The sequence below is a fragment of the Salmo salar genome, chromosome ssa24 (assembly GCF_905237065.1).
Source record: "Salmo salar chromosome ssa24, Ssal_v3.1, whole genome shotgun sequence".
Lineage (NCBI taxonomy): Eukaryota > Metazoa > Chordata > Actinopteri > Salmoniformes > Salmonidae > Salmo > Salmo salar.
In genome coordinates, this window is record NC_059465.1 from 29,937,342 (window position 1) to 29,961,125 (window position 23,784).

Below are 23,784 nucleotides of genomic sequence, written 5' to 3' on the forward strand. Positions count from 1 at the left end.
ATGCACCTCGGACTTGTTTACATAAGAAAACGCGTCGCCTATGTTATGTTAAAAGAACACTTGGCACCTTAAAAGAACACTTGGCCCCTAAGTCATTATTCAATCCTATACTTACAACTTGTGCTAAGTTAGGATATTATACTGAATTGAATCAACCGGACTCAGAGGTAAACTTCAACATGTCTTTACTCCATGACAGTCGGTGTAACTAGAACCCAGCATTATTTACAGACGTGGTAACGTCCTATCAGTACGTCACATCAATACACAACCTCCACCCTTTACTTGGATATAAACTTCAACTTCAACCTAACATACACAACAACACTTGTTTCTTTACCTGCATAGCAACCAGTGGAGGCTGGTGGGAGGAGCTATAGGAGGACGGGCTCTGTGTACTGACTGGAATGTAATAAATGGAATGGAGTCAAACATGTGGTTTCCATTTGTTTGATGTGTTTGATATCTTTTCATTTATTCAATTCCAGCAATTACAATGAGCCCTTCCTCCTATATCTCCTCCCGCCAGCCTCCACCATTATGTTACCAATAAACAAATGAAATCTGTTCCCAGTTTCTTACTAGTTTGGTTTTCCTAATCAACTTTCCTTTATCAGCTTACTTTCTTACTGTAACAAAACATCACTCAAACATTAAGAGTCTTTTCATTAGTGCTTTGTACTTTTCAGTTTATTCTTGTTTTCTTTACCCCTTACTTTTTAAAATGTATTTAACCTTTATCATTATTTAATGACAAAGTCTGTTAGCTTCTGTGGCCGTTTGATTTGTCTGTGAGGCCTGACTGGTTTGGGTGTCAGTGGTCTTTGTGGTGACCTTTCACAGATAGTCTCTGGTTTGGACTCTGTTCCACAGTCTCTTTCAGATGAGTGGTGTCCATTGGTTGTGGAGCTGGCTCCTCAGTTGTGTACCTTTTCACAAATGTTGTATTTCTGTACTACTGGTTAGACTGAACAGCCACATTGTTTCCCTCTTTGCTGATCACAGTGTGTGGTACCCTTTTATTTATTTATTAGATTCCCTATTAGGGAACCCCCGGCTAGTCTTACTGGGGTCCGACATATAACTAAAAATGCATTACAGACAAAAGACTTTACAATATGCATACATTTAAAATCATTAACATGTAATGTGTGTGTACATCTATCAGTTACACATACATGACAGGACATACACACAACCCGTAGGTCACATGGTGGAGAGGCGTTGTGCCGTGAGGTGTTGCTCTATTTGTTTTTTGAAACCAGGTTTGTTGTTCTCTTGCACTATATAAAATGGAAGGGAGTTCCATGCACTCATGGCTCTGTATAATACTGTACGTTTCCTTGAATTTGTTCTGGACCTGGGGACTGTGAAAAGACCCCTGGTGGCATGTCTGGTGGGGTAAGTGTGGGTGTCAGTGCTGTGTGTAAGTTGACTATGCAAACAAATTGGAATTTCCAACACATTCATGTTTCTTATAAAAACAAGAAGTTTTTATTTTATCGTTCCTCAACTCTTAGCCAAGACATGCATAGTATTAATATTATTCCTCTGATTACAATGAAGAGCAAGACATGTCGCTCTGTTCTGGGCCAGCTGCAGCTTAACTAGGTCTTTCTTTGCAGCACATGACCATATGACTGGACAATAATCAAGATAAGATAAAACTAGAACCCGCAGGACTTGCTTTGAGGAGTGTGGTGTCAAAAAAGCAGAGCATCTCTTTATTACGGACAGACCTCGCCCCATCTTTACATCCATTGAATCTATATGTTTTGACCATTACAGTTTACAATCTAAGGAACACCAAGTAATTTAGTCTCCTCAACTTGTCCAACAGCCACACCATTCATTACCAGATTCAGCTGAGGTCTAGAACTTTTGTACCAAATACAATGCTCTTAGTTTTAGAGATGTTCAGGACAGTTTATTACTGGCCACCCATTCCAAAACAGACTGCAACTCTTTGTTAAGGGTTTCAGTGACTTCATTAGCTGTGGTTTCTGATGCATATATGGTTGAATCATCAGCATACATGGACACATATGCTTTGTTTAATGCCAGTGGCAGGTCATTGGTAAAAATATAAAAGATTAGAGGGCCTAGAGAGCTGCCCTGTGGTACACCACACATTACATGTTTGACATTAGAGAAGCTTCCATTAACGAAAACCCTCTCAGTTCTATTACATAGATACCTCTGAATCCACGATATTGCAGAGGTTGAAATGCCATAACACATGCATTTCCTCAACAACAGGTTATGGTCAATAATATCAAATGCTGCACTGAAATCTAACAGTACAGCTCCCACAATCTTCTTGATATCAATTTCTTTCAACCATTCATCAGTTATTTGTTTCAGTGCAGTACATGTTGAGTGCCCTTCTCTAGAAGCATGCTGAAAGTATTTTGTTAATTTATTTACAGAGAAGTAGCATTGTATTTGGTCAAACACAATTTTTTTCAAGTTTGCTAAGAGCTGGCAGCAAGCTTATAGGTCTGCTGTTAGAACCAGCAAAGGCTGCTCTACCACTCTTGTGTAGCGGAATGACTTTGGCTTCCCTCCAGGCCTGAGGACAAAGACTTTCCTCTAGGCTCAGATAAAGATATGACAGATAGGAGTGGCTATAGTCAACTACCATCCTCAGTAGCTTTCCATCTAAGTTGTCAATGTCAGGTTTGTCATTATTGATCGATAACAATACAATACTTTTTCCACCTCTCCCACACTAACTTGACAAAATTCAAACCTGCAATGCTTTTCTTTCATGATTTTGGTATTTTTTTTACACGAGTACGATGGCACACTATTTGTTGTTGGCATTTCCTGCCTAAGTTTCCCCACTTTGCCAATGAAGAAAACATTAAAATAATTGGCTACATCAAATGGTTTGGTGATGAATAAACCATCTGATTCCATGAAAGATGAAGTTGAATTTGTCTTTCTGCACATCATTTCATTTTATCAAAGGTTTTTATATCATTAATCTTGGCTTCATAATACAGTTTCTTCTTTTTTGTTGTTGAGTTCAGTCACATAATTTCTCAATTTGCAGTAAGTCAGCCAGTCAGATGTGCAGCCAGACTTATTAGCCACTCCTTTTCCCCCATCTCTTTCAACCATACAGTTTTTCAATCCCTCATAAATCCATGGAGCCTTAACAGTTCTAAAAGTCAGTTTCTTAATCAGCGTCTCATCCCGTCAGCGGGATCAAAATCCAGCGAAAAATCATATCGCCAATTAGCATAAAAAAAATCATAATTAAAAAATATAAAAATAATATATATATATTTTTTTTATAGATACACCTCTCCTGAATCGACCCACGTCGTCCGATTTCAAAAAGGTTTTACAGGAAAAGCAAATCATTAGATTATGTTAGATGAGTCCATCGTAAAAAGCAGCAACATAGCCATTTTCCGACCAACCACTTGCATCACATATAACCAAAAAACAGCTAAATGCAGCACTAACCTTTTACAAACTTCATCAGATGACACACCTAAGACATCATGTTACACAATGCATGCATTCTTTTGTTCAATAAAGGTCATATTTATATATAAAAACAGCATTTTACATCGGCGTCTGACGTTGACTAACGAATTTCCCCTCAAATGCGTCCCGGGAAACAATGCTACAATTCCCTAAATTACTATCCTATAACGATTTTTTTAATTTATATTGTCAATCTAACATTTATAGATGAATATCTCTTGAGAACACCTGTCATACCAGATTTTAAATTAACTTTACTGGGTAATCACACTTTGCGATAAAAGGAGATGCGATACTCAGAAAATGAGCTAATATACAGAGCTCGCGCCATCTTGGAACAATCGCATGTCACATCTCATCTTGTATAATATTGTCAATAATCGCCTACCTTTAGTTGTCTTCATCAGAAAGAATCCCAGGTCCACAACAGATGTATTTTCGGTCAAAAAAGTCCATACTTCACGTTCCATTAGCCTGCTCTTGGTAGCGCGTCCTTGGGCTCTCTCCAAATTCTCCGATGTGCGCAGGGCTGAAGTTTCGGATAAAATGATTCTCCCGCCTGTAGGTTCGTTCAAACATGTCAAACATTGTAAAACATTAATCTTCAGGGCCTGTAACACCAAGAGAGCCAATAAGATTCGAGGGGGATGATTTAATTGTCTTTCAAACCGTTTCCAAAGGTGGGGGTAGACATGGCCGCCGGCGTCATAATGGTGATGGCCCATCCCCTGTGACCAATTTCCAATGAGTCTCATTCACTGAGTTTCGACTGAATAAGGCTCAAACCACTGTGAAAAGACTGGCGACATCTAGTGGAAGCAATAGGAAGTACTCACTGAACCATGGTTAACGGTGTGATTTATGGGAAAGATGAGAAGTCGAGTCCACAATTCTGAATTCCACTTCCTGTTTCAATCGGTCTCGGGGTTTTGACTGCCATTTGAGTTCTGTTATACTCACAGACACCATTCAAACAGTTTTAGAAACTTTAGGGTGTTTTCTATCCATATATAATAAGTATATGCATGCCCTAGCTTCTGAGTTTGATTAGTAGGCCGTTGAAAATGGGAACGATTTTTTTTCAAAATGCGCTGTGGCGCCCCCTACCTAGGGTATCCTCAAGAGGCTAACATGTTTATCAATAATTGGAAGATGCAATTTAATAAATTCATCAATGTGCTGCGTCTGGATGCTCCTTATTAATCACATCAGACCAACAAATATTTTTAACATCATCCACATGAGTCAAAGCAAAATCTTTTGTATGATCTCTTATACACTATTTTAGGCCCAGCTTTTGGAACTTTAGCTTTCCTGGATATAGCCACAATATTGTGATCATTGCATCCAATGGGTACGGATACAGCTATTAGTAAAAATGTCATCAATACATGTGGATGATCTTGTTCCTGTAGTGTTTGTAAACACCCTGGTAGGTTGATTAATAACCTGAACCAGATTACAGGCACTGGTTACAGTGAGTAGCTTCCTCTTAAACGGACAGCTTGATGAAAAACAGTCAATATTTAGGTCCCCAAAAAGTAGTAGTAGTGTGTTTACATCACGTACACTATCAAGCATTTCACACATATTATTTAGATACTGTTAGCACTTGGTGGCCTAAAAGAAAAGGCTTTAGATATGTCAGGTAAATCTGCAACCACAACACTTCAATAACACTTGACATACGATCTTCTCTAAGTATTACAGGGATATGGCTGTGAATATATACAGCCACACCTCCCCCATAAGCATTCCTGTCTCTTCTATAGATGTTATATCTTTGTATTGCTGCTGCTGTATGTATCATCAAATTAAGTATCTAAGTGAGTCTCAGAAATGGCTGACATATGAATGTTATCTGATGTTAGCAAGTTATTGATTTCATGAACCTTATTTCTAAGGCTACATATATTATTATGCGCTATTTTCAGCCCTTTCCTGGGTAGACTATCAGAGATAGACACCTTTAAGGTTGTTGTGAACTTGTTTTTTTTGTCCAGTTTTAGGAGATCCTGGTCTCCAATGTCCACATCAGAGTACTTAGCTCTGCGACGGTTGTCTGCATAGATCTTGGATTTCCCTTTCTCCTCAGCACCATGATCCCATGTCTCCAGCTCACTCTGTGGTGTAGCTATATCCAGAAGCTTTTCCTTTTGAAAAGGAACTCAGCTGGGCTTGGTAGAGTGATCAATGGATCTGTAAACTGTGACGTATTTGCGTAGCTCCCGGTTCCAGCTTGTGCAACGCGAATTTGTTTCATGAGGGAGGCATTTTGCCGCTCCGTTTCACCATTTGCCTGTGCCCATTTTGGCATAATTTTCACGCGCTGTATCCCGTTTTCCTGGCAGAAGTTTTGGAACTGGGATGACGTACCGTGGGCCACAATCAGATCAGATTGTTATTGGTAGACCTTGATGACTGAAAATAGTCTACAGACTATTAATCACCTTTTCTGTGGTGGTAGATTGCACAATATCATATTCATAATACTGTAATAGTCTACAACTACCAGTATGGAGTGTCCTGTTCATAGTGAACCCAATAGATCAGTGGCAACATCAGGTAGCGATGTGGATCTCAGCGGTTCTGGCACGTCTGGTCATCCTACAATCTTGACTTGACTTGACGTGTCTCTCTGAAGCCTTGTCCATGCCCGGCCACCATTCTTTACTCTTGCGATGTTGTTTTGTGCCTACAATGCCCCAATGTCTCTCTTGAGATAAGGCTAGAAGTACATGTGGCAAAACAATGAGTGTTCCCCTTCAAATCAAAACCTTAGGACTAACTGTCCAATTACACACAGTTCATTTGTTATAGGTGCATATGCCTGGCATGTCTCATAACACCCACTCCGAATAGCATTTCTCACCTGTCTTAGTTCTTCATCTGTAGCAGATGCTTCGTCCACTTCCCTTCTGGTCATTGCATTTGGAGTTGCGTTCACAGCCACAAATCTCACATACTCCTCTACTTCATGTGTGTGTGATTCATTCACTGCAGTCTCTCCAAGTAGACGAGACAGAGAGTCAGCAATATTGTTTTTCCCTGGTATGTGGAAGTCATAAGGTTGGAGCCTCAGCACCCACCGTTCGTTGCGAGCGCATGGCTTTAAGCGAGGACTGTAAATAGCCTCTAAGGCCTTATGATCAGTCACTAAATCAAATTCCCTGCCGTATACATACAGGCGAAGTCTTTCACAAGCCCAAACCAATGCAAAGGCCTCACGCTCAGTGTCTGAATATCTGCGTTCACACTCTGACAGACTGCTCACATAACAGACTGGAACCATTTATCTGTGTTGTTCTTACACGAGCATAGCTCCTAGGCCCACTGGTTCTGCATCTGCTATTACTTTTGTGGGAGCATCTTTGTGAAAGTATGCAAGAGTCGTGGTTTCAGACAGTCTTTTAATGTCTGAAACGTCTTCTTCTGTTCCAGTCCGAAGTGGAACGTTGTGTCCTTCTTGGTCAACTTCCGCAGAGGCTCTGAGAATATAGAGAACTGGAGAATGAACCTACTGCTGTAGCCCACTGAACCTAGAAAGCTAGGAACCTCTGATGAAGTCTCAGGCTCCCTGGCCTCGACCACTGCTCTCACTATTTCAGCTGTGGGACCGATGCCCTTCTGTGAGAGTAGCATGCCCATAAACATCTTATTCATGTTGAACTGACATTTCTCTGAGTTGAGAGTCAGTTCACAGCCCTGGTTTTAGCTCCAATTGATGGTAGCCCCATTTAAGATCCAGTTTACTGAGCATGACAGACCCATTCATTCCTTGCAAAAGTTAATCTACTGTGGGGATTGGGAACCTGCCACATATGATTGCTGTGTTCACTTGTCTCATGTCCAGACACAGTTTTATGTTGCCGTTTGGTTTTGGCACTACCACCGCTGGATTCACCCATGGTGTGACACCATCCACTCTCTCGATTAAGTCCATGTTTTGTAGTTCCTCTATCTTTTTCTCCACAGCTTCATTCAGGTGGAATGGAGCACGCCTAAGGGCCTGTGCTACTGGTGTCATGTTTTCATCAACATGTAGGTTGATCAGCTTTGTGTTGAGCTTACCCATCCCTTCAACCAGCTTGGGGTACTGCTGTTTTATCTGTGCTTGCACATCTGTCACTGCTGCTCTGCCAACACCCACTTTTTACACACCCAATTTAATGGCAGTCTCTTTCCCTAGCAACGGCTCTCTGTCACAGTGAACTCCGTCTGTGTGCCGCGCTTGCCTAGCTTTATTTGGCATGTGAAAACTCCTTTCACTGGTACTGGCTCGTTTGATGAGTATACATATAGCTTTTGATCAGTCAGTGATAAACGACACCTGATTTCTGTGGCTTTCAGCTTTTCCCATGTGCTCTCATCTACTATGTTAGTTGTGGCCCAAGAATCAATTAACATGAATAAATTGTCCCCTCCCACTGAGAATGTGATCCTGTCTGAGTTACAGTTCTCATGCACAGATGCATAGTCTCTGTTTTGTTCCTCTGAATCAACACATTTCACAATCTGTTTCGAGTTATCTTTGGTCTTGCACATTTTTGCAAAACTCTCCTTTCCGTCACATTTCTTGCAGGTCTGCCCGCATGCTGGACAAGCAGGGTCCTTTGCAAAATGATCATTTCCACAAAGGTAGCAAACTTTCTCTGATTTGTATTTTCCGTCTGCATTCTGTCTCTGGCCCGTTTGTGATATTTCCCTTCCTTGTTGAAAACATGATCTCATCACCCTTCGCATCAGTACTCACATGCATGGTGGACATTTGCACTTCAGTTCTTTCACATTGTGGCTTGAGTAACCGCACTAATGTTAGCCTAGGGCCCTCCTCCAATAGCTTTCGCCGCACATATTCTGTATAACACTTGCTCAATATGGCACCTCTAATCTGATTGTCCTTATCTCCAGCAAAGTCACAGTCCTTAGCTGCTTGTCTAAGATGAGTAACAAGTTACTGAACTGTCTCACCAGTTTTCTGTGTCAGTCTCGCGAATGCCGTGTTCACTTGTGGCACAAGGGAAAGGGGGATGCCTAGTCAGTTGTACAACTGAATGCATTCAACCGAAATGTGTTTTCCACATTTAACCCAACCCCTCTGAATCAGAGAGGTGCAGGGGACTGCCTTAATCGACGTCCACATCATCGGTGCCCAGAGAGCAGTTATTGTTGGGGGTTAACTACCTTGCTCAAGAGCAGAACCTCAGCATAGCAGGTTCACTGTAGCAGTCAAACTTTGGCATGGTGCTTTCCATCTTGTCGACCCTCTAACTCACTTTTCAGATTTAATTATTGTTTTCAAACATTATCCTCGTCGCCATTGTTCAATCCTATACTTACAACTTGTGCTAAGTTAGGATATTATACTGAATTGAATCAACTGGACTGGAGGTAAATTTCAACATGTCTTTACTCCATGACCGTCTAGTAACAAGAACCTAGCATTATTTTCTGACGTGGTGACGTCATATCAGTGCGTCACATCGATGACCGATAAAGCCCTTTATCAAGTGGCAACTTGCTGATCTGTTTGATAGTGATCACTCCAGTCTGCCACTGTTGTGGGCTAAATGAGAATTGAGACAATGTGCACTTGCATCCCAACTGCCACTTGTCAACCCATTCATGAGCATCTTGTGTCCCGCCACGACCTGTTTTGTAACATGATTCACTAAAAGACCCTGCCAGACGGACGCACACTACGATAATAGTTGAACAACAAAATGACACTGAAGCACTTTGTCTCTCGCCAGTGACTTGATAAGCTGATTCATCTAACGTGGCCTGCCTGCTCAATGTGCCTGCAACAGGTAACTGCCAAAATAAAGGAAACACTTGTGTAAATGAGGGATCTGGCAGCTCTGTTATGGTGTAGGGTGCATTTTCCTGGTTTAGGGCCATTCAACCCCTTAGAGGGCAAGGTAAACGCCAATAAATACACAGCCATTCTGAGTGATCACTTTCAACATATGGTGAAGCATTTCTATCCTGATGGGAGTGGTCTCTTCCCAGCCTGTTCTCATAGACTAGACGTAACATAGTAAATGTAAATCCAAGACACTCAAATTAGTATGTTATGTTACGTTTGGTATGGTTACATAAGACATGGTTATTTAAGGAAAAAACGAAAGCCACTGATAAACAGTGTGTAGCTTGTGCTCTATTTATGATAATTTGACAGCTTGCTGCTGATAAGTTGTAGACATGTTCTCAGAAATCAGTTCAGAGCGCAGTAGCAGCTGACTCGATACTTTCTGTAGTGCACTACTAGTTTTCATACAGTTTTTTTTTACTTGAGAAATACTGCGCCTTAGATAGATGTAAAATTGCACGACTAAGACCACCTTGGCAAAAACGTCTAATTTAGTTACAGGTTTCTTGATTTATCTTATATTAATTCTGACTATTTTGAGGGCAAAACGTTGCTACCATTACTCAATAGAGACAAACAACAGTAACTGCCAGGGTACATTATAGCGAGCATAACACACCCAGATCGAACCACATTACGCAAATTTTGTTTTTTTTTCTTAATGAGCAGCAGAAAAACACATGCGGAATAGGTGAGTTCAGCCCCCCTTTCAAAAAGTACTGATCAAGTCAAATCAAATTGAAGAAGAAAAAATTATCTTGAAGGTTGACACATTTTGCAGCCATCGCAGAATCAATATCACAACTACCAAGGAGGAGAGTGAAGGAGGAACACAACACAGCTCACAGCCTTGACTCACAGCGTTAACTCACCATCATCCAGAATGACAAGGAGGGGAGCTAGCAGGTCACACATGCCCTGCACATAGCCAATCTCCAGGTGCTGCCAGATATAGCTGTGAAGAGAAGTCAGCATCATGTCCATTTATTAATTGCACTCCACACATAACATAATGAGTCCTAGATTATTTACAAACCTTTCCACAAAAGTGGAGTAGAGAATCATGAATGGCATTGTTTTTATTTTACCTGCACATGATGTTGCGCAGTTTCTCCAGGTTGGCAGGGGTAAAGTACCAGTAGTTTCTGTCACACCGTTGGACATCCTTCTCAATGCGATGCAGGTTGATCGTGTACATGTCCAAAAGCTCTTGCTACAACAAAGGTGCAAAACCACCACACAAATGTTAAAGAATAACCAAACACCTAAATACATCTCGATTATTCCAAACTTTTATTCTAAAAAAATGAAATGCCAAGTGCCTACAGAGTAGGTGGTTCCAATGGATGGCACTGGAGAGATTTTCAGCTCTCCTCCCACAGTCAGGAATTCAAATTTAGGGAAGAGGCTCTCCATCTCAGGCTCCTCAGACATGATGGACTCTGTGCCCTCAGGGCTGGGTTTGCCCTTCTCCTTCTCCTCCAAACGGAGCTCCAGATGGTGAACTGAGCCCTCAGAGAGAGCAGCCCCGACCCTGGAGCTTTCACACAGGCCCTTCCTGTCCCACGGTAGGGCCATGGAGAATTTAGCTGAGGAAATCTCCTCCATCTCAATGGCCGAAGGAGACTCGTCAGATTCTGTGGTGGCCAGAGCCTCTTCGAGCCTGGTGGTGCTACCCAGTGCTTCCATTGCTCTTGCCACCCTGGTCTCTGCAACAGAGCTTTTTTTATTCTCTGACTCTGGCAGCTTGGCCTCAGATAGTATGGTCTCCTCCTCCTCCTCTCTTTTTCCCACTTCCTCTGATTTTTTTACCTCATCCCCTTTTGCCTCTGCAACCTCTTCCGGTGACACTGTCTTATACACCTTTGTTTCGACTACCTCTTCAGATTTCAAAGTTTGATTGGCTTCTACTCCCTTCTCAGTTTCTGTCTTTTCTAGAGTTGTTGCGTTGGCTTCCTTTACTTCCGTTGTTTCAGCACTCTGTGTTTCTCCAGCCCCTGTGTCTGAAGTTCTTTCATCATCCAGTTGTGATGTTGTGTCTTCCGTTGCTTCTGCAGTCACCGTTGATATCGATGTATTCTCCCCTGTTGGCTCTCTATGGTTTGTTTGGGATGTCTTATTCTCTTCTGGATCTACAGACTCTGGTTCTGGTCCTTTGTTCTCCTTTGTTTCTCCTGACTCCCCAGGTTCCAGTGACTGCATCTCCTCTGTGTGTACTTGCATGGTTGGCTCTCCATCCAACATTTTCATCACTTCTGCATCAGGCTCTTTAGCCTCCCTTGTTTTGGACTCCACTTCTGCTTTCGGTAACTCGCTGTCCTTTTCAGAGGTCCTTACCTCATCTTTCTCATTAGATAGAGTCATGGAAGTCTTCTCTTCTTCTATTTTCAGGCTCTCTAGCTCAGCTGGGTCTGCTGCCTTGTCCTCCGCTGTCTCTGGATTTTTTCCCATTTTTACCTCTGGATCTTCTGTCTTGGTGTCCTCAGTATCTTGGGCCACTTCAGTCACACTCTCTTCCTTCTCTTTTTCCTCCTTATCTGGCCGGTCCTTGGCCTGGAGGTCCTTCTCATCCTGCAGGGCCAGGGGTTGGACATTTGGGTCATCTGCTTCCAACTCTTCCTGATGGGCTTTGACTGGGATCTGTTGGGCTGGGGCCAGCTGTGGAGGAGCACAGATGGTGGTTTTGGGGTTGGTGTCAGGCACAGTGCTGTCCTCTGTGCTCAGAGAGTGGTCCGACGTGCCCGAGGTGACAGAGAAGTTGCGAGAGGAGGGATGTCCCGAGTCTGGGGAGCTGGCCACGTTGGGCAGGCCTCCTCCATTGGGGATCTTGGGAACCGGCTTGGCCTCCTCACTCTTGGGCTCCGTCTCGATCTGTTCCACTTCCTCCACAGACTCAAACACCTGAAAGAACAAGCCAAAGGGAAGCAGGCTAGTCCAAGGGAAGGGATAGGAGGATGTGAAGAACTAGCAGGAGAGTGTGGGGTTGAGAAATATTGGTTCAAAAAAGCAAAAGTCTGTAAAAGACTAAGGTAATTCCATAGTTTTGGAACAAAAAGGAATCGCACAATTGTAATATGAAAGGTTTTTGGTATGAATATTACAAAAACTGTCATGGAACTATTTTTTGCTTTCGAAGGTGCTCTTCGATTTTGAACTTGAAGCCAAAATACAACATATTTCCACTAGAATAGTGATTGGTGGACCAAAATAAAGTTGTACACCACGGGTAAGCTCAGGACATTGTTCTATAGTTCCCTTTTCAGTCCTGTGAGACTAAGTAGCCTTTGTGTATACAAGTGAGTGTATATTCAGCTCTCTGTGTGTTATTATTCTTATTGTTAATCAATTATAAATAATTCATTACTGTTAATTATGTGTAGAGGGGCATAGAATTACATATGGAATGCATTTAACATGTTATATATTTAAGAGGATCTCTGTCTAGATGGGTACCTGGGTACTGCTGTCAGAGTCACTCTGCAAGCGAGCCAGGCTCTGTCTGTCTGAGCTGCAGCTCTGGGAGGACTGGCATGAGTAGTACCAGAGAACAAGCAGGGGAGAAAACAGGTCAATAAACCCTGGAACAACACTATCCATACAAAATACTAATGTGGACAAGTCATTCTGTAGGCCTGTATGTAATGATATGTAACTGTCGTAAAGGCAGTGTATTATTGGTGCTTCAAATTAACATTACACAATATGCTTTGTAGTTTCATATTATTGAGGCGTTGGAGAGCTAACATGTTGGTCAAGACAACATGTTGGTTTCCCGGCTATCCTGTGTGCCACAAGACTATGTACAGACCCTGTGTTGTTGTTTTTGTCGCACTGATTTGCTTTATCTTGGCCAGGTCGCAGTTGTAAATGAGAAATTGTTCTCAACTGGCCTACCTGGTTTAATAAAGGTGAAATAACATTTAAAAAATAATAATAATGTGTGCGCATGGGCAGGCGGCCGTGTGTGTGTGTCACCTCATTGCTGACGTTGGAGTCACGGTGCATCATCCTCTGCACAGTGCTTGGATTATCCACACTGGCTGAGATGGACGAGCATTTAGCAAGTGCCGCAGCGTGCTGCTCCTTCTCCCGCTGCCGCACGATGGCCTCGCAGCCCAGCCACTCGCTCATGGTCTGCTCGTAGCACGCCCGCACCTGCTCATCCACCTGCACAGTGTCACAGGGCAAGGGTCAGGGGTCGGAGATCAAGGGGTTTGGTGGTGACCTCCGATGGCAAGGGTGACACCAACCTCTTTCCTGTCAGCCTCAGACATGCCAAACTGGTAGTGGCCCAGGAGGAAGGGCCACACCTCCTTACGCAATGAAGGGTCAACACCACCAAAGTAGACCAGGCGCAACAGCTCCTGCTCCTTATAGGCCTGGAGAGCAGGGAGAGAGAGCAGGGAGAGAGAACAGGGAAGGAGAGCAGGGAGAGAGAGCAGGGAAGGAGAACAGGGAGAGAGAACAGGGAGAGAGAGAACAGGGAAGGAGAACAGGGAGAGAGACCAGGGAGAGGGGAACAGGGAAGGAGAACAGGGAGAGAGAGCAGGGAAGGAGAACAGGGAGAGAGAACAGGGAGAGAGAGAACAGGGAAGGAGAACAGGGAGAGAGACCAGGGAGAGAGAACAGGGAGAGAGAACAGGGAAGGAGAACAGGGAGAGAGAGCAGGGAGAGAGACCAGGGAGAGAGAACAGGGAGAGAGAACAGGGAAGGAGAACAGGGAGAGAGAACAGGGAAGGAGAACAGGGAGAGAGAACAGGGAGAGAGAGAACAGGGAAGGAGAACAGGGAGAGAGAACAGGGAGAGAGAACAGGGAGAGAGAACAGGGAAGGAGAACAGGGAGAGAGAGCAGGGAAGGAGAACAGGGAGAGAGAACAGGGAGAGAGAGAACAGGGAAGGAGAACAGGGAGAGAGACCAGGGAGAGAGACCAGGGAGAGAGACCAGGGAGAGAGAACAGGGAGAGAGAACAGGGAAGGAGAACAGGGAGAGAGAACAGGGAAGGAGAACAGGGAGAGAGAACAGGGAAGGAGAACAGGGAGAGAGAGCAGGGAGAGAGAGCAGGGAGAGAGAACAGGGAAGGAGAACAGGGAGAGAGAACAGGGAAGGAGAACAGGGAGAGAGAACAGGGAGAGAGAACAGGGAAGGAGAACAGGGAGAGAGAACAGGGAAGGAGAACAGGGAGAGAGAACAGGGAAGGAGAACAGGGAGAGAGAGCAGGGAGAGAGAACAGGGAAGGAGAACAGGGATAGAGAACAGGGAGAGAGAGCAGGGAGAGAGAACAGGGAAGGAGAACAGGGAGAGAGGGCAGGGAAGGAGAACAGGGAGAGAGAACAGGGAAGGAGAACAGGGAGAGAGAGCAGGGAAGGAGAACAGGGAGAGAGAACAGGGAGAGAGAGCAGGGAAGGAGAGCAACGAAGGAGAACAGGGAGAGAGAGCAGGGAAGGAGAACAGGGGGAGAGAGCAGGGAAGGAGAACAGGGAGAGAACAGGGAGAGAGAGCAGGGAAGGAGAACAGGGAGAGAGAACAGGGAGAGAGAGAACAGGGAAGGAGAACAGGGAGAGAGAGCAGGGAAGGAGAACAGGGAGAGAGAACAGGGAGAGAGGGAAGGAGAGCAGGGAAGGAGAACAGGGAGAGAGAGCAGGGAAGGAGAGCAGGGAAGGAGAGCAAGGAAGGAGAACAGGGAGAGAGAACAGGGAGAGAGAGCAGGGAAGGAGAACAGGGAGAGAGAACAGGGAGAGAGAGCAGGGAAGGAGAGCAGGGAAGAAGAGCAGGGAAGGAGAGCAGAGAGAGAGAACAGGGAAGGAGAACAGGGAGAGAGAACAGGGAAGGAGAACAGGGAGAGAGAACAGGGAGAGAGAGCAGGGAAGGAGAGCAGGGAAGGAGAGCAGGGAAGGAGAACAGGGAGAGAGAACAGGGAGAGAGAACAGGGAAGGAGAACAGGGAGAGAGAACAGGGAGAGAGAGCAGGGAAGGAGAGCAGGGAAGGAGATAACGGAATGAGAGAGGGGAGGGAGAGGCCTGAGTCATTGAGCCACAACACACACAGATATAGAAAGCCCTACGTACAGACCCAGTTCAAATACCAGTAGCAGTTGTTTTCTTTCAGTTACTAGTTTTGAGCGTTTGATGGAGTCTGGCGTACCAAAGAGCTGAACATACTGTACAGTATCCACACATGAATACACTAATGTTACCACAAACACTGGCACAAAACATTCACATGAATACACTAATGTTACCATAAACACTGGCACAAAACATTCACATGAATACACTAATGTTACCATGAACACTGGCACAAAACATTCACATGAATACACTAATGTTACCATGAACACTGGCACAAAACATTCACATGAATACACTAATGTTACCATGAACACTGGCACAAAACATTCACATGAATACACTAATGTTACCATAAACACTGGCACAAAACATTCACATGAACACACTAATGTTCCCATGAACACTGGCACAAAACATTCACATGAACATATGCCTTGTTAAAAGTTAATATGAGCCAATCAGTTGTGTTGTGACAAGGTAGGGGTGGTATACAGAAGATAGCCCTATTTGTTAAAAGCTCAACTAAGCAAAGAGAAACGACAGTCCATCGTTACTTTAAGACATGAGGGTCAGTCAATGCGGAGTACAGTCGCAAAAACCATCAAGTGCTATGATGAAACTGGCTCTCATGAGGACCACCACAGGAAAGGAAGATCCAGAGTTACCTCTGCTGAAGAGGATAAGTTCATTAGAGTTAACTGCACCTCAGATTGCAGTCCAAATAAATGCTTCACAGAGTTCAAGTAACAGACACATCTTAACATCAACTGTTCAGAGGAGACTGTGTGAATCAGGCCTTCATGATCAAATTGCTGCAAAGAAACCACTACTAAAGGACACCAATATGAAGAAGAGACTTGCTTGGGCCAAGAAACATGAGCAATGGACATTAGACCGGTGGAAATATGTCCTTTGGTCGGATGAGTCCAAATTAGAGATTTTTGGTTCCAACCGCCATTTCTTTGTGAGAAGCAGAGTAGGTGAACAGATAATGTCCGCATGTGTGGTTCCCACCGTAAAGCATGGAGGAGGAGGTGTGATGGTGTGGGGGTGCTTTGCTGGTGACACTGTGATTTATTTAGAATTCAAGGCACACTTAACCAGCATAGCTACCACAGCATTCTGCAGCGATACGCCATCCCATCTGGTTTGCGCTTAGTGGGACTATAATTTGTTTTTCAACATACCAATGACCCAAAACACACCGACAGGCTGTGTAAGGGTTATTTGACCAAGATGGAGAGTGATGGAGTGCTGCATCAGATGACCTGGGCTCCACAATCACCCGACCTCAACCCAATTGAGATGGTTTGGGATGAGTTGGACCGCAGAGTGAAGGAAAAGCAGCCAACAAGTGCACAGCATATGTGGGAACTCCTTCAAGACCGTTGGAAAAGCATTCCTCATGAAGCTGGTTGAGAGAATGCCAAGAGTGTGCAAAGCTGTCATGAAGGCAAAGGGTGGCTACTTTTAAGAATCTAAAATGTAAAATATATTTTGTTTGTTTAACACTTTTTCGGTTACTACATGATTCCATATGTGTTATCTCATAGTTGTGATGTCTTCACTATTATTCTACAATGTAGAAAATAGCAAAAATAAAGAAAAACCCTTGAATGAGTAGGTGTGTCCAAACTTTTGACTGGTACTGTACGTGTATAAAAAAACAAAAGAGGAAGCCAGTGGCTTATTAAATTCTTCACCAGTATCCCTTCAGTAGCCCTAAAAATTGCCAAAGACTCTAGCTACCGTTCTCTCTGCTACCACACGGCAAGCGGTACTGGAGCGCCAAGTCTAGGTCCCAAAGGCTTCTTAACAGCATCTACCCCCAAGCCATAAGACTGCTGTACAGTTAATCAAATGGCTACCCAGACTATTTGCATTGACCACCCCCCCCCTTTTTTATGCTGCTGCTACTAGTTGTTTATTATCTATGCATAGTTACTTTACCCCTACCTACATGTACATATTACCTCTATTACCTGGACTAACCTGTACCCAGCACATTGACTCGGTAGCGGTACCCCCTGTATATAGCCTCATTATTGTTATTGTTATTTTATTGTTGCTCTTTTATTTTTTTACTTCAGTTTATTTAGTTAATCTTTTCTTAACTTTTACTTTTCTTAAAACTGCATTGTTGGTGAAGGGCTTGTAAGGTCTACACCTGTTGTATTCGGCGCACCTGTTCTATACTATTTGATTTGATTTGATCAATCAACGTGCAGAATGGTTGTGTACCACTGGATGCCAGTGGGGGCCCCAATCCCCTGTTTAATAATGAATAATACTTAACTACAACTGTGAGAAAAATGTCAAGATTGACTACAGCCAGTAGAACTCTACAAACACAGATTGGACAAACATGGATGAACTAAAGCGATAAGTCAACTGAATCCCTCCCATTGGTTGATTATTTAACAAAATCCCTCCAATGAAAATGTATGCTGTTGATACGCTGACAGGCAGGGCATTAGTCACGCTTACATACGGCTGGTTGTGTGACTAAGAATGTGTGAGCAATGTGATGATTAACGGATGAATACAGATGAGTGTATGTGTGTGTGCATGTGTACGTGCGTGCGTGTGCATCTCGTCGCCAGGGGGTTTGGGCTGTCTGGTACTGCACAGTGTGTGTGTGTGTGTGTGTGTGTGTGTGTGTGTGTGGTGATGACTAAAGTGATGCTGCTTACGGTGCAGTCCTGAAGGAACCTCTGCCACACCTCGGCAGTGAGGCCCCCTAAAGCATCGCCGGGCGCGTCGGGTGTCACGATAGTGTGGTTGACCAGGGCCGAGAGGTGTGTACGTACGGTGGACAGGTGACGACAATAAGCCAGCCCTGGAATACAAAAACACAACCGCTATCAAATGATCCTTCTGACATTCTGAGATTTTACGTGATACCGTATCTAAATAAGGCCATCACACATCGGACATTTAATTAATAGTTGGATGCTAGACTAATTGATGAGCTGCTTTAAATTAAAATCTGTTGCAAAACGTTGCAAATCATCTAGGGGGACAGAAGATACAAGATTTGTGTTCACAATCACATACAGCCATAGAAAGCCCGGGAGATGATCTGATACTTCATTTGGTCACACAGCAGCTTCAAAGGGGCTCTGCAAAGGGAAACAGCACACAAGTCAGGGTTCTCCATATTGGCTCCACCTTGTCTTAAACATGTCAAACAGTCTCTATTCTCCATTCACAAGAACATCTTAAAGTAACTGTCCAGCGTTACCAATTGTTTATGAAATATTACCTCAAATGAATTAATGAATTAAATAGATGTCCTTCTCCATTCACTGTTCATAAGGACATCAAAACCGTAATTGCGTAATAAAACAGCACATTTCAAACGATGAGATAAATGCATGCACTACAGTCTCAACATGTAATAAACCTGGGTTCAAATATTATTTGAAATCATATAAAATACTGTATATGTGCTTGATTAAGCGTGCCTATTGCAATGGAACCAATAGAAAAGTCAAAAAAGTGCGTATCCTGTCCACCTGGCACTCCAGGCAGGTTAAAGAAAAATACCAAAATATTTGAAAGATTTCAAGTAGTACTTGAACCGGGGTCTGGGGATCTTGTATCCTTCTCAGGTCAGTGGGATCGGTAAAGGCCAGGGATGATAATTGGGTAACCAACAGTGTGTGTGTCTGTCTCTGACCTTTCATGGTTGCACCCATTGGGAGGCCCTCTGTCTGAGAAGCTGCACTGGGTACAGGACGAGCAGGAGGATTTCCTGGTTGTGGGCTGCCAGATGTTGGCCTCCTGGTCCATCAGCTCTGGGGCCACTGCACCACAGAACACACACACACACACCAGTCAAAAGTTTGGACACACCTACTCATTCCAGGGTTTTTCTTTATTTTTACTATTTTCTACATTGTAGAATAATAGTGAAGACAACACAACTATGAAATAACACATATGGAATCATGTAGTAACCAAAAAAAGTGTTAAACAAATCAAATATATTTTATATTCTTCAAAGTAGCCACCCTTTGCCTTGATGACAGCTTTGCACACGCTTGGCATTCTCTCAACCAGCTTCATGTGGTAGTCCCCTGGAATGCATTTCAATTAACAGGTGTGCCTTGTTAAAAATTAATTTGTGGAATTTCTTTCCATCTCAAGCTCTATGATGAAACTGGCTATCATGAGGACCGCCACAGGAAAGGAAGACCCAGAGTTACCTCTGCTGCAGAGGATAAGTTCATTAAAGTAAACTGCACCTCAGCTTGCAGCCCAAATAAATGCTTCACAGAGTTTAAGTAACAGACACATCTCATAATCAACTGTTCAGAGGAGACTGCGTGAATCAGGCCTTCATGGTCAAATTGCTGCAAAGAAACCACTATTAAAGGACACCAAGGAGTTCAAATTAGAGATTTTTGGTTCCAACCGCCGTGTCTTTGTCAGACGCAGAGCAGGTGAACGGATGATCTCCACGTGTGGTTCCCGCCGTGAAGCATGGAGGAGGAGGTATGATGGTGTGGGGGTGCTTTTCTGGTGACACGGTCAGTGATTAATTTACAATTCAAGGCATACATTTGTTTTTCAACAGGACAATGACCCAACACACCTTCAGGCTGTTGGAAATGTATTCCAGGTGAAGCTGGTTGAGAGAATGCCAAGAGTATGCAAATCTGTCATCAAGGCAAAGGGTGGTTACTTTGAAGAATATAAAAAATATGAAATATATTTTGATTTGTTTCAAACAACAGACACCCTGGTTAGAATTCAGGCTGTATCACAACCGGCCGTGATTGGGAGTCCCATAGGGCGGTGCACAATTGTCTCGGTGTCGTCAGTCTTTGGCCGGTGTAGGCCGTCATTGTAAATAAGAATTTGTCTTCACTGACTTGCCTGGTTAAATAAAGGTTACATTTTTTATTTATTGATTTTTATCAAATAAAGATCCTACATTGATATATGTATTTGACCCTGGTCTGAAACTCTGTGCTATACTGTAACTGCACAGGTTCAAACACCCAGCCAGAATCACATTGTCCCGTCATGATTTGGACACCTCTGGAGATGATTCTCAACACACGATCACAGCTGAATTAGACAGATTGGGCAAGATCTGTCACTTGATTTGAGGAAGTGTTAATAGCTGCCATAGAGGTGGCGTTAGAGAGCAACTCAAGCACAACAACAATGACAATTGGGGGATCAAGGGATGGTAATGAGGACACATTCTTATTGGTCTTTATGTTTCTATATTCTCTTTATGGGCACATACTAACTCAAGTTCTCAGGCAAATCTTCCATTGACGTCAAGGCATAATTAAAACAAAATGTTTATGTTAAGTGTGTGCATCTGAAGTTAGAATTCGTCTCTAAGCATGACAATTTGCTTGTTCAACATTTGCTTTTTCTACTACTGTAAACCACTGTGTACCTCGACATAACGCTGTGTTTTTTCTATTGGAAGGCCCATGGCCAGTCAATCGTCCACCTATTGTCCAAGAGGGACTGAGGTTAAGGAAAGAGGACAGAGAGTGCTTGATTAGGGGACTCATTTGTAAGCTTTGCAGGAAGGAGACAGAGGGCAAGGCAGTGATTGAAGCAAAGCAAGTGGACCGACAGACTGAAGGAGGAGCTGAGGTGTGGTAACGTTACAGCTGTTCCCTGTGGTGGGCGATAGGGGGTCTTCGGGACAACTGAAGGAGCGCTTAGGGACCACCAGGTTCCCTTTGATTGGGGGCTGTCCTCTCAGGTGGAGGGAGAAGGAGCGAGACAGGAGAGGAGCCCCCGGGGGAAGACGGGGAGGGTGGGTTATAGTCACTGGAATGGACAATGAGGACAGTTGGATTGTTTTTAAACAAAACACATCACTCCGTGGCCACCTGAAGTGATCACACGAATGGAGGAGGGGTTGAGGTCACTTACCAAACTCTGATTGGCTGTTGGGGAACAGGATGCGGAAGACATAGTCCGTTGCCTCGTCCTCCTCCTTATCAGACACGGAGTCTGAGGATCCCTGTGAACACCTGTTTCTCAGTTTAGGGAACACTTTCCCCTGTAGTCAGAAATTAGGGGAATGTTAGATACAGTAAATGCCCAAAAAATATGACAAACTGTCAAAATCTAAAATGATTAACAGCATTCTTTGTTAATTAAGACATTTTTTAAATTAAGATTTTGATAGCACAGGGTCTTTAAATAGTCTAGATTTGTAAAACATCCACACTTTCATGAAACAGAAGGACTGCCTATATAAGCTATACTTAATAAGGTCTGGCTTAAAGCAGCCTTGTGTGGGAGGGGGGGGGGGTTCATTATTTATTCTGCCCAGTAGACATGATATAGGCTTTAAGCAATCTAACACATGTACTAACACATGTACCTGGGCTAAAATAACTCAAGATTGGTCTTTTTTTTAATAATCAAATGAAATAGGAATGACCTTTCCCCTCTGGGACCAGAGCGGAGGGTCGAGCTGGCCGTGGGGCAGGAGGCCGTTCTCCAGGCAGGAGAGGAACTGGAGCAAGTGCCCCCCTCTGGGGAAGCGCAGCGGGGGTCTCTGAATGCCGTCCTGGCTCACCAGCACCACCGTGCCCCCGGTGTCCACTGCAGAGAATAATTTATACCTTTTATGAACCTTTTAAATATAAAAAAATGATATGAACAACTCTGTAAATGAACCAGAACTAGCTGTCGTTGATAGCAGTAGCAAGTAGTTGAGCTCCATACAAGATGTGCCGATTACAATCCAGACATTACAATGAGCCTGTCTTCCCAATGTTTCTCTCCACTAGCCTCCATTGGTGGACCTACCCTGCTGATGACAGTGCAAATAAACAATCTCCTCCAGACGTATGGTCATAGCGTAGTCCCAGTACACACTGAAAGAGATGGAATCAAAGCCGGGGTTATTGAGACATCACTCACCTTGTCACACTGAGTTGAACGATAAAGATCGCCATAGGGATATGTGTGTTACTTGGTGTGTGCAGAACTCTGAATACGGTCTGTGTTACTGAATGTAGAAATGATTAAAGTTGGGGTTCGGTATTTTGCATAAGTAGGTAGAGTGTTTGCTGCTCCCATAAGTGCTCTTTAATTAAAGTTTAACTGAGACATAGCAAACAACACCACAGGCTAAGAACCAAAGTCACTAAAATGATATGACTAGTTACTTTGAAGTATGCTTGAACATGTCCCCCTGCTGCCCCTACAAACAACCCTCATCATATTCCCCTCTCCAGAGTTGACCTCAGGACACAGAGCCCTCCTGAGTAACACTCAGACAGACACGCTGCATGATTTAGTCATACTGAACCGCTGCACCAACTGTAGACATCAACTTAAACACACAGGTGGTGTATGGTGTTCCTACAAACAGTCATCCCCTTGTTGTGCCATCTTGATGTACATAAGTGAGAGATATGATCATTAGTGAATCGCTCTCCACACCTGTGCTCATAGTCCAGGTCTCCCACAGAGCCGTTCATCAGCTGATTGGGCGTCCACTTCAGCGTCATGATGTGAGCGGTCTGGTGGAGAGACAGGTATCCTGGGATAGCCTCCATGTCATCCCTCTGTAATGCCAAAAAGGATAATAGTTTGAGGATATGTTTTCTAAAGTGAACTATGAAGAAATGATATAACAATTACCCCACCGAAGACATTATTTGCAAAAGTATACTCATCATAACAGACTTTATATGGGGAAATAAAACTCATAGAATAAAAAGGAGTGTTTTACATCTTCCTAAGTCAGGTGGTGGTTTTAACCTTCCAGACTTGGAATTGTATCAAATTGCCACTTGTGACATATAGTTAAATGCACTAAAGTAGAACATTGGGTACATATTTAAGATGTGCATGCTAATCCCCAGGATCTTTTTACATGTATATTTTCTAAGGATAAAGCTAAGAACGTCATAGTTAAGAACATTATAACAATATGGAAGAACATTTACATTTGACATTTTAGTCATTAAATCTATTCTACAAGAACCAGTATCACTCCCTAAAAACACAACCTTATGGAACAATCCTTGGATAGCTTTTCAGAAATCTCTGATAAATTGGTCTACATGGAAAATAAAAAGCATAGAAACCATAAATGACTTGGTAATAGGAAATACATTTATTTCCATGACAGAAATAAAAAGCAATTTTGGACTGACCAATGTAGATATTTTCAAATACATGCAACTTAATAGTTTCATATCAATACATTTCTATTTGAAATGTTTTGGACATCAGAGCAATTTGAGGGAATCCAATTGGAGTCAGAAAAGGATATTCATATGATAGGTTAGATATACAAAACCTTGCAGAGAGCATATCCAACTGACAATCTCTTAGAA

General features: G+C 43.3%; 1 protein-coding gene across 1 annotated transcript in view; it reads right to left on the reverse strand.

The window, feature by feature from the left end:
• LOC106585677 (small G protein signaling modulator 1) overlaps positions 1–23,784 on the reverse strand; it is a 70,168-nt gene that overhangs the window by 5,329 nt on the left and 41,055 nt on the right. Inside the window, exons 9-21 of the mRNA XM_014172141.2 lie at positions 22,883–23,007; positions 22,244–22,311; positions 21,873–22,036; positions 21,356–21,485; positions 19,125–19,251; positions 18,500–18,564; positions 18,136–18,281; positions 13,624–13,752; positions 13,349–13,540; positions 12,827–12,898; positions 10,700–12,274; positions 10,462–10,586; positions 10,246–10,328 (exon numbers count right to left, since the gene is read on the reverse strand). Of these exons, the coding sequence (XP_014027616.2) occupies positions 10,246–10,328; positions 10,462–10,586; positions 10,700–12,274; positions 12,827–12,898; positions 13,349–13,540; positions 13,624–13,752; positions 18,136–18,281; positions 18,500–18,564; positions 19,125–19,251; positions 21,356–21,485; positions 21,873–22,036; positions 22,244–22,311; positions 22,883–23,007 (3,001 nt within the window). The remainder of the gene's footprint in view (positions 1–10,245; positions 10,329–10,461; positions 10,587–10,699; positions 12,275–12,826; positions 12,899–13,348; positions 13,541–13,623; positions 13,753–18,135; positions 18,282–18,499; positions 18,565–19,124; positions 19,252–21,355; positions 21,486–21,872; positions 22,037–22,243; positions 22,312–22,882; positions 23,008–23,784) is intronic.